At 33.1% G+C, this 10,823-nt stretch overlaps 1 protein-coding gene across 1 annotated transcript; it reads right to left on the reverse strand.

Annotated features, from left to right (window-relative positions):
* Positions 1–8,882: 8,882 nt before the first annotated feature.
* Positions 8,883–10,274, reverse strand: LOC145137117 (tropinone reductase homolog At5g06060-like). The gene is made up of 4 exons (XM_079071254.1): positions 9,808–10,274; positions 9,473–9,689; positions 9,302–9,408; positions 8,883–9,223 (listed from the first exon to the last, which is right to left on the reverse strand). The coding sequence occupies exons 1-4, from the start codon at positions 10,114–10,116 to the stop codon at positions 9,038–9,040; spliced, it is 819 nt and encodes a 272-aa protein (XP_078927380.1). The 5' UTR covers positions 10,117–10,274; the 3' UTR covers positions 8,883–9,037.
* Between the last annotated feature and the right edge of the window lie 549 nt (positions 10,275–10,823).

The following is a 10,823-nucleotide window of genomic DNA, read 5'->3' on the forward strand; positions in this document are numbered from 1 at the left end:
ATAACAAGTTTGCAAGACACGATTTTTGTGTGTATGAGCATGAAGTTTTCGACATCAAATGCATAAATCATTTCATGAGCAAGTTGGTGCATGTAAATATCCAAAGGGTAAACGAAACTTGAATTGTATCCCCCCCCCCCCCCCCCCCGAAAAGCATGAAAAACACGGAAAACATAAGGGTATGAAACTCACCTTGATGATTTCGTGGGTTGAAGGGAGGAAAAGTGAAGGAGATTTCGAGCCTAGCCTTGCACAACTTGAAGAACACTCGAAAATTGCTAGTGTTCTATGGATTCTAGCACACAAAAATGGTGTGTAAATAAGATGATCTTAACCTAAAAATGTATAAAATCATTTGGGTTTTACAAGAAACTTACCAAAGTTTTCTAGGACCACTTGAAGAAGTATCTTTCCTTGGACGCGGTTCATGAAATTTGGAGAGGGAATGAGAGTGTTTGGAGAGTAAATTAGTGAAAAATGATTTTAGTATGGGTGTGTGGAGGGTTTGCGGCCGATCACTCCCTTAAATGGGGGGATGGGTTGACTTCTTGTTGCTTGATGGGTAATTAGCTTAGAAACATGATGGTTACTAGTACATGTGCATGGATGTATGCTAGTTAATTGCATTGAGGTTTGTGGGGGTAAAGGTGAGGTGTCACCACCTTTTTGTATTTCTTTTTCCTTTTTTTTGTTTGTCTTGGCTCCCAAATCCGATTTTATTGGCTTGAGAGAGGGTTTTCGGTTTTAGGGTGGCCGAAAACACCCTATCTCCTTAAGGGTTTGCGGTTTTGATGTCTGTGGCGGGCTTTTGGGCTTAATTTGGCCCAATATAAGAGTTTTCAGTCCAACTAGGCCTAAAGAAAAGGGTTTTCGGCCTAGGGTTAAATTGGGCCGAGAGTCCTAAGCACAAGCCCAACATTCGTTTTTGTTTTGCTATTGGGTCAAGTTCGGGCTTACATGAGGTTATTACTACTTGATTCTTAGTGTATGCACAAATGTATTCATATAAAATTGTTGTTTTGAACCTCAATAACTTAGTGAAATAAGGTTACATTGAGGGATTGTTTGTACAAGAATCACAATCTCAAATTAATTTTGCTAGTTGTGACACTTTATTATCATTAAGGCCTTAGATGGTTCTTACAGGTTTATATCTCAACCTTTTGAAACCTTCAACAAAGATTTCACAATTATGTTTTACCACTTAAAATATAATTAAAACTACTATAGTTGTTAATAAAGTTGATTTGGTATCTTATGCTTAATCTCAGACATTCATTAGAGAGGAAGTCATACACCAAAGTGTATAGTTACTTAATTATTTTCTATACACCATTCGAAATCCTTTACATATAAATAAGGTTCGCATATGTCAAATAAACTACATTATTTGCCTTCAAAGATCGTTTTCTTGAAGTTGGAATATGTGAATGCCATTTATATAATAAGGATAACAATGTCAAAGATGAGTTTGACTTAAAACAAGTTTAAGTCAAAAGTGCTTGCATATAGAACTTAATTTTATTTATGAAATGTTGATATTTACTTCACAACTCTATTAAGAGATCTAGTCTCATAAATAGAAGTTAATCATTTCAGATGATGAATATTATCGTTATAGAAAAACGATTAAGTAAATGATCAAACATTTGAATAAAATAACTGAAACATAAATTTAGACATGATAAATTAAAACACACTTTGTTCCAAAACAAATATTGTTTTACAAGTAATTTATGTTTTAAGCATAAATAATAAGCTAAACTCCTAGAGTGTAGTTCCAACTTCATTGTGCTCAGCTTGGACACTCTTCAATAAATATTTTCAAGCCATTTATAAATATTGGATTAACATTTAAGTACCAAGTACCTAAGTGTTATATGAAAAGTATGACTTCTATCTAGTAGATACAAGAAGTACTAGTCTCTTCCAGACTTTCTTTCCTAGTAAATCCTCTTCTAGTGTCCAGTTTCTTCATAAAAGAAACAAGATCCATCTATGTGGGCTTTAGTAGATTTCTTGGGCTTAAAGGTGTTCAGTCCATGAAACGTGGGCCTCTTAGATCACACTAGGTGACTCTTTTAGCCTTGCATTATTCCAATGTTAAAACTAGCTTTAAATAAAATGTCACTGTATTTATTGGAATATTGCTTGACCTGTTATATCATCATATATATATATATATATATATATATATATATATATATATATATATAAATTATCCAAGACTTCCTAGAAATTATGAATAACTATTCCTAGCATGATGTTAGAAACATCTTAAGCATCACAGTGATGCCTTTACTAGGTATCATGTTCAGGTTTATTTCTCAAAGCAAATAGTTTAGGACTAGGACCTTTAAGGGTATACAATTTCACATCTCTTATGAGATTGTCACTTAAGACATGAACTTATTCATTGGAGTTGTATCTATTGAATGTTATTGTTTCATTAAGTCATTAAAGAAAATGACAATTCATGATTATGAGAATGGATTATATAACTACAAAATTTTAACAAAATTCATTTAGTATTTTTAATATTTAATCTTTAATAATTAATACTCTTTTAGTTTCCAAAAACGTTAATTATCAAAGTCTAGGATCCAAGTTGCAAAACAAATAAATGGTTATGTATCCTTTATCCCATCCATTTGAATTCAACTCGGTAGATATCGATTATCAATTATATCTTACGATATAATTCCTAGATTTATGGGATTAATAACAAATTTAATTAGACATGTTTGATCCCATCTATGCCTCGGAACTCTCTTGCTTAGTTATCTTTTATCACAAAAGATTTCCGATCAAATCGTCCAATTTGGAAAACTTGTGTAATCGGCCTATAAATTGGTTATAGAAATCGTTAAGACACCCCGGCCATCAAAAGACAACACTAAGCGGTTAGGTATTCTTTATCCCACTAGTGCATACAAGAGACGTGCAGATGTTTTTCAAAAGGATTGCATAGATTTGAGGTTTGTAAAATAAGGGTCATTATATATGTTTTATAATTCTAGTTTAAAAACATATGATATCATGGTTATTACATGCATATAATAAACCATGGTATCAATTTTTTAAAAAAATCACTTTTAAAGGTTCTATATAAAAACCTAGTTTTTATATAATTTGACGCAATTCAATTTTAATAATCGGTATTAAGTTTTAATGTATTTGAACCTTTTATATCTTTAATAAAACTTCATTTTATTACTTATATATTTGGAGTTTGTATAAGTTACAAAAATCACCATTTTAAAACTTATAATGGAGTATTTCAAAATTTGCCGTTATTAACGATTTTATAAAACCGGGTTTTATAATAACTTGTTACATCTTATGTCCAATTTTTGAAAACCCAAACTCCATGTGATGTTTATTTTGTCCAAAATTAGTTTAGCATGTGAAAAACTAATTTTATCAACCACATAAAATAATTGCATAAAATAAACAACACAAACATGCATAGAAAGATATGTGCATAAGCATAGCCAACTAATGACATTTTGTGAGCCAACACAAAAGATGTCAATTCCATTCCTAAAGGGACATTCAATGGGACCAAAAATCTTCTTGCAATTTTGTTGTAGAAGCTCCCACTTGAGTGAACACCCATTGCTTGCAAAAGATTTGAAAGACTTCTTTAAAGGAAAAACTGCAGCTTTCATGACACTTTTCAGAAAGTGTCATCTTGCTGTTCAGCATCTTTTAATCACATGTTTTGCATTCATGACACTTTTTAGAAAGTGTCATGTTCTGCCCAGCACATGTTGAACTCGAAAATTTTCCTTTTGTCTTCAAAAAATGGTTCAAACTTCATTTTTTGTTACATCTTTATACAAATAAATTGTTTTTAAAAAGTAATATATTACTTTACAAAAATAAACAAGAAAACTAATATATTTAATTTATTACATACCATATGAATAAATAAATTATTAAAACCATTTTATAACAAAAATAACCAACACAACAACATAACAACACAATGGTCATTGGCTAGTTTATGCACATCATATACATCAGTATACACATCAAACAACCTTTGTTTTCTAAGACAACTTTAAATGACAAAAGATGCATGAAGCTTCTGTCACATAACATAACAAAAAGTTGTCAAAGAAAATATGTATGCACTTATTTTTATACAAAAACAAGTTATCCATATTCTCCAAAAAAAAAAAAAAAAAAAAACTAACCAAACTTGCAAGATGGCTCTGATACCAATTGTTGGGTTTTTAGTTCAAAAATAGTTTCATAAACTTGAAAAATATGGCAACGGAAGACTTTAATTTTGAAGCAACATACACATTTTATACCCACCAAGGATCTTCTTGCAAGTCATAGAAAGATTTAAACACCAACCGAAGAAGAGGTGAAGAAATAACAACCTTTGTAGTCCTTTGAGTCCTCTTGGGAGGCTTGGAAGTTGATGAAGAATGTGGAACCTTTGAGACACCAACAATGACTCAACTTGATGTAGATGCTAGTCCAAAACTCTTAAACTCTTAAGCTTGAAGTTCATAACCAAAGTATCAACTTCAAGAGAGTATAAATGCAAGTAATCTCCAAGTCTTCAAAGCAAAACTAGAGATAATGAGAGAAGAATAGGAGCTTTCGGCCATATGCCTCAAGGAAGGAAGGAGCACTCTTGCCAAATGCAAGCCCTCTTATTTATATGCATAAAGTGAAGTTATTAACCATTAGTCATTAGCACTTTAAGCAAACTTGTCCCCATTGCCATAAGCATGTCTCCCATGCCTTTAAAGCATGATTAGACAAGTCATACACTTCTTCCTTTTATGCATATCTCGTAAATTGCATAAAGAAGAAGAAAGTTAGTTTAAATTTTATAAACTCAAGGTTTATAAAATATAAACTTTGTCTTTTAAGTAAAAGACAAAAGGTTTTCAACTAGTCCAAAAAATTTGTGCATGACTTATTAATTCATACCATATGAAATAATATAATGTTACTTGCTAATGAAAATTATTATTGCCATGAAACAAATAATTTCCAATTTAATTATAAGAGTTTTACTGAATATTTATTAAAATCAGTTTCTAATAAATAATCAATTGTATCAAGTTGTTGTTAGTGTGACCCATTAGTATCATATGTTATTTAGCAATATCACTTTAATATGACTCTTGAGCATACTAGATCTTTCAATCTCCCACTTGCGCAAGACTCATATTAGACTGACATAGAAAGATTTAAACACCAACCGAAGAAAAGGTGAAGAAATAACAACCTTTATAGTCCTTTGAGTCCTCTTGGGAGGCTTGGAAGTTGATGAAGAATGTGGAACCTTTGAGACACCAACAATGACTCAACTTGATGTAGATGCTAGTCCAAAACTCTTAAACTCTTAAGATTGAAGTTCATAACCAAAGTATGAACTTCAAGAGAGTATAAATGCAAGTAATCTCCAAGTCTTCAAAGCAAAACTAGAGATAATGAGAGAAGAAGAGGAGCTTTCGGCCATATGCCTTAAGGAAGGAATGAGCACTCTTGCCAAATGCAAGCCCTCTTATTTATATGCATAAAGTGAAGTTATTAACCATTAGTCATTAGCACTTTAAACAAACTTGTCCCCATTGTCATAAACATGTTTCCCATGCCTTTAAAGCATGATTAGACAAGTCATACACTTCTTCCTTTTATGCATATCTCGAAAATTGCATAAAGAAGAAGAAAGTTAGTTTAAATTTTATAAACTCAAGGTTTATAAAATATAAACTTTGTCTTTTAAGTAAAAGACAAAATGTTTTCAACTAGTCCAAAAAATTTGTGCATGACTTATTAATTCATACCATATGAAATAATATAATCTTACTTGCTAATGAAAATTATTATTTCCATGAAACAAATAATTTCCAATTTAATTATAAGAGTTTTATTGAATATTTATTAAAATCAATTTCTAATAAATAATCAATTGTATCAAGTTTTTGTTAGTGTGACCCATTAGTATCATATGTTATTTAGCAATATCACTTTAATATGTCTCTTGAGCATACTAGATCTTTCATTATCACGTAAAGTTGCCAACTTTACGTTCATGCATGGCTAAATGAAGCTCTTAAGATTTAAGAGGACTTATCAAGTGACTTAATGCATGCATGTGGTCAAAAATCCCTTAAAGCTTGCACCTTTATGATGAAGGAGTCCACCACAAGCTCAGATCTAAAAGAACTATTGGATCTATATGCCTAAGAATCCTTATGGAGTGATATTGCTAATAATATATGATCTTATAGGGTCACACCTTTATCAAGTTGGCACATTTTGTATATTTATTATTAATATGATTATTAATAAATAATATCGATTCTTGTATTTTAATTAGGGAATAATTATTGTTTTGTGAAAATAATAATTGTAAGAGAGTATTACTAGTTATTATTTCATATGGTATGAATTAATAAGTCATGCACAACATTTTGGACTAGTTGGATTCTTTTGTCTTTTAAATCTTACTTTTTAAAAGGCATAATGATGGTGTTGGAGGTTGCTTTTCTAACCTTCCACTTTTTGTCTCTCATGCTTCTAAAGACTACCATTACTTTAGATTATTTTAATGGTTAAGCCTTACTTTTCATGGGCTATATAAGATATGCATGAGGCTTGCATTTTTGCAAGAGTGATCTCTTCTTCTTCCTCTCGTTTCTCTCTAGAACTGTTGGTTCTTCTTCTCTTCTTCCTCTCTCACTTTTGAAGTTAGTCTGGTGTTTAGAAGACCTCTTGAGTTGTTCCCTTTAGTGCTTAATTAATTTAAGCACTTAAAGGCTTTAGATACTCAAGAATACAAGAAAGAACTAGCATTCCAAGTGCCTTACTCTTGATGGTGGATACTTGTAGAGAAATCATACACTTTGATTTTTGCTATCTTCATCAACACCCCAAAACCAAGTGGGTTCAAAGGCTTCAAAGGTTATCTCTAAAACATTCTATGGTTGATTTTATTTCATTCTAACCTCTATAAATGGATCCATGATGGTTTGGATTTGTTATGAACTAAAAATAAAGTTGTTATTTTTAAAGTCTTCCGTTGCCAGTTTTCATGAAAAACAAACTTTTATTTCGTATCAAAACCCAACAAGAACAAGCCCTTTAAACGTCTTAGCTCTTCAATCAACCCGAAATGGGCCCAAAAGCATAACAAAAAAAGTTATGGGGAGATCTAAACCTCTACAAGCCAAGGTATGAACTTGATACATCAAAGAGATTGCAACAAGTGAGATGACTCTGGATCTATGACCTTCCTTCCAAGCAAGGCACCTTCAATCTTCAAAGCTTCCTTCACAATGAGCAAAACACCCACTAAAACCTCTCAAGGGCTCAATAACACCACCAAGAAAGATTAAGGGATGATTTAGGGTTTAAGGAGGTTTGGGGGCTGGTAAAGAGGCCAACCCTAGGGTCTTAAGGTGTTTATATAGGGTACAACACAAAGAAAATAAGGTTTCATGAACTCCTCGTACCCCCAACGTACGAGGCTGAAGCTTCGCGATCGAACTGCTGACTACACTCAGCGTACGCCAAGGTATGCCCCACGTAAGGGCCCTTGCAAGAGTACGCCTTGCATACTCCCCATGTACGCCCCACGTACTAGGGTTTTTCCCAAAACCCTAAATTCTTCTGAAGGCCATAACTTCTTCATTATATATCTGTTTCCAACGATCCATATATCCATAAAAAGGCAATGAGAAGCTCTATACTTTTATTATCTCATAATCGCCTTAAAATTTCCCGAATAGAAATCCAATTTCCATCAAAGTCCAAGCTGACATTTACCAAAATAGGTTTAGATCTCATTTACACTTTTATCATCTAGATTTACATCACCCATATCCAAATAGGTCCAGATCTCATTTCCTCAACGATCCTAAGCCTGATAATTCTCGATCTTTGGTCACCACCCCGAAATAGGAAACGATTCGGAACAGGGTGTTACACAAATTCTAAAATCCTTTTCCCTTTTCAACATTTAATTGATTACTTGTATTTAATTGTAGGTTGGCATAACGACTAACAAGTATGGGTACGTAAATTAAGAACCAACTCGAAGTATAACTAACTTGGGTCAGTCGATTAGAACAATAACATACTACGGACATGAAGCATGGTCAGTTTAATCGTCAAGAATTATGTAAGAATAAGATCACATATCATTGAAACATACTAAGGACAGGAAGCATGACCAGTTTAATCGGTGTTGATTGTAGGCGATGCTTGTTTTACTAATATGGAGTAGGGTTGGTGTGTGAAGGTTATGACGTGGTTTTGTAAAACCGATTCACAATTTTGAGGTTTTAGTTTATAAAATCGATTGTGTGAAGCTCTTTTCTAAAATCAAATTCATTCGGATCAACATGTTGGGGCTGGCGATTAGGTGGGTGACGGTAGTGCAAGAGGCCAGAGATGGAGTTTAACGAGAATTGCATTTTTTACATTCTCGCCGGATAAGATACTGCCTTTCCGGAAAGAAGAATAGGGGACAAGATGAGGTTTGTAGGCATTCTAGTTGGAGAAGTGGTGATATGTGGGTCGACGGGTCCCATTAAATTAAACACATTATTAAATTAGAAAACAATAAAAAGAAACATTAATTTAAATAGAAAAGATAAAACAATCTTTTTATCTTTGTTAGGGACCAACGGCGTAACAAAACCATATAATATGGATGGTCGGGGTTAAAAATAAGTTAAGGACCAAACACACAAATTATCTCAAACACAAATTATCTCAAACATAATGGAGCATTCACATAATTTACTCTTTATATTAAATTGATTATTATTTTGTGATTTATGTTAAAAAGTTGACATCAACTCGCCTTTTTAATCATTTTACAATGAAGTTACTATCATGCATAAACTCAATCATCAACTTCGATACAAAACTATGTTCTTGTGTTTTTTTTTGTATTTATACAAACATGGTGTTTGTTTCGAAACACAATAGCAAGTAATATTAATTGAAAAAAAACGAAGTTCACAAGCATTCGCTAAAAGACCCTACATTGCACTTACGGATAACCGTTGACTGAAGATCCTCCATCAACAGCAATGATTTGCCCAGTGATGTAAGAAGCAGCAGGTAAGCAAAGGAAGGCGACCAGAGATGAAACTTCATTGGCTTCTGCAAAGCGTTTCATAGGAGTTCTTGACACCACAGCATCCACAAACTCCTTACTATCAGCACCCTGCAAATACTACACAAGGGTACGTATACGTATCCACCATTATCATTCAGTAAACAAAAAAAGGGCAACATGAACAAGATATATTACATCTTCAATAAGGGATGTTTTAGTGAACCATGGCGCTACACTATTACTCCGAATGTTATCTTTAGCCCATTCACAGGCTAAATTCTTTGTAAGCTGATTCATTGCACCTGTACATGTAAATCAGACATCAGATACACATATAGAGTTGTACGTGGGGCGAAATAACCATACCTTTAGTAGCACTGTAAATAGACCCAACAGAAGCATGAACCAGACCTGCAACAGATGAAATGAACACAATGTTTCCCACTCCAGAAGCCTTTAAAAGAGGATGTGCAAGTTGAGACATATGGTAACAAGATTCGAAATTGGTGCCCATGAGCGTTGAGTATTCTTCTGCTGTATACTCTATAGTAGGTTTCACTATACTCGTCCCAACATTGTTTATCTACAGGAAACATTTATGTTACGGAAGTAAGTCTTCTGATAACTGCTCAAGTTCCTATAATCTGAGAAAAAAAAAAAACTTGAGTATTGGGCAACAATGGAAGAAATCAAGAACTTACAAGGATGTTGAGCTTGCCACTGAAAAGAGAGGATACTTTTTCAATGAGGTGTTCTCGTTGGGGACGAGAAGATAAGTCGCAGACAGATCCAGTGACGATGAAGCCCTTCCCCGACCATTCTTGTAAGCGTTGATTGAGTTCAGACTCGTTACGTGAGCATGTGTGTACTCTTGCCCCTAACTCAGCGAGTTCCTCCACCACAGCATAGCCGATTCCACGTGTACCACCGGTGACCAGAGCACTCATTCCGGCTAGCGACCATCTGGAATTTCCGACCTGACCAGAGAAGCTTGCCGGCATGGAGGTCATGCTTCGAGTGTGTAGGTTATTTTCTTTCGACGCCAATGATAATCACATTCACCCAACCCAGCAGCAAACCAGTATTTTTGTTTGCGAAATTAGCTCCAACAGCACGGCATCACAAACATCAAATCGGTGTTCATGCACAATGACACATTCAAATAGCGTGTCAATGTTTATCAGCCGCAAAATGGGTATATATGTATAATATATTATTTCTAATAAATAAAATCTATGCATAACGTATTATTCTAAATCTTATTATATTTCCAGTAGTAATTTATTTTTAATAGAATGTATTCACGTGCGTAAGTGAGCTATGCTTCTCGTGATTTATTCCAAATCGACTTGCTAATTAAAGTTCAACTCAAGATCAGGTTAAATGCTATTGAGCTCATTGCTAAATAAGCACTATTAAACTCATGATAAGACTGTAAATTATATATTAAAATATTGAGAAATTAAATATTATTCTGTTTTTTGTTCCTATCAATTTTTCTAAACAATTAAATAATAATACGTGTCATATTAGCATATTAAAATATTATTAAATAAGCATTATATTATACATGTCACTATTTCATTGGTTAGGAGGATTAAGTAGGAGAATATTTAATTTCTCTAAAATATTTTATAGTTTGCTTTATATATACTAAATTACTAAGAAACAATATAAAAATATAGAAAAAATTTCACAAATGGTCTTTATAGTTTTA

The sequence above is a fragment of the Lactuca virosa genome, chromosome 9 (genome assembly GCF_052849685.1).
Source record: "Lactuca virosa cultivar CGN04683 chromosome 9, Lactuca_virosa_CGN04683_v6, whole genome shotgun sequence".
NCBI lineage: Eukaryota > Viridiplantae > Streptophyta > Magnoliopsida > Asterales > Asteraceae > Lactuca > Lactuca virosa.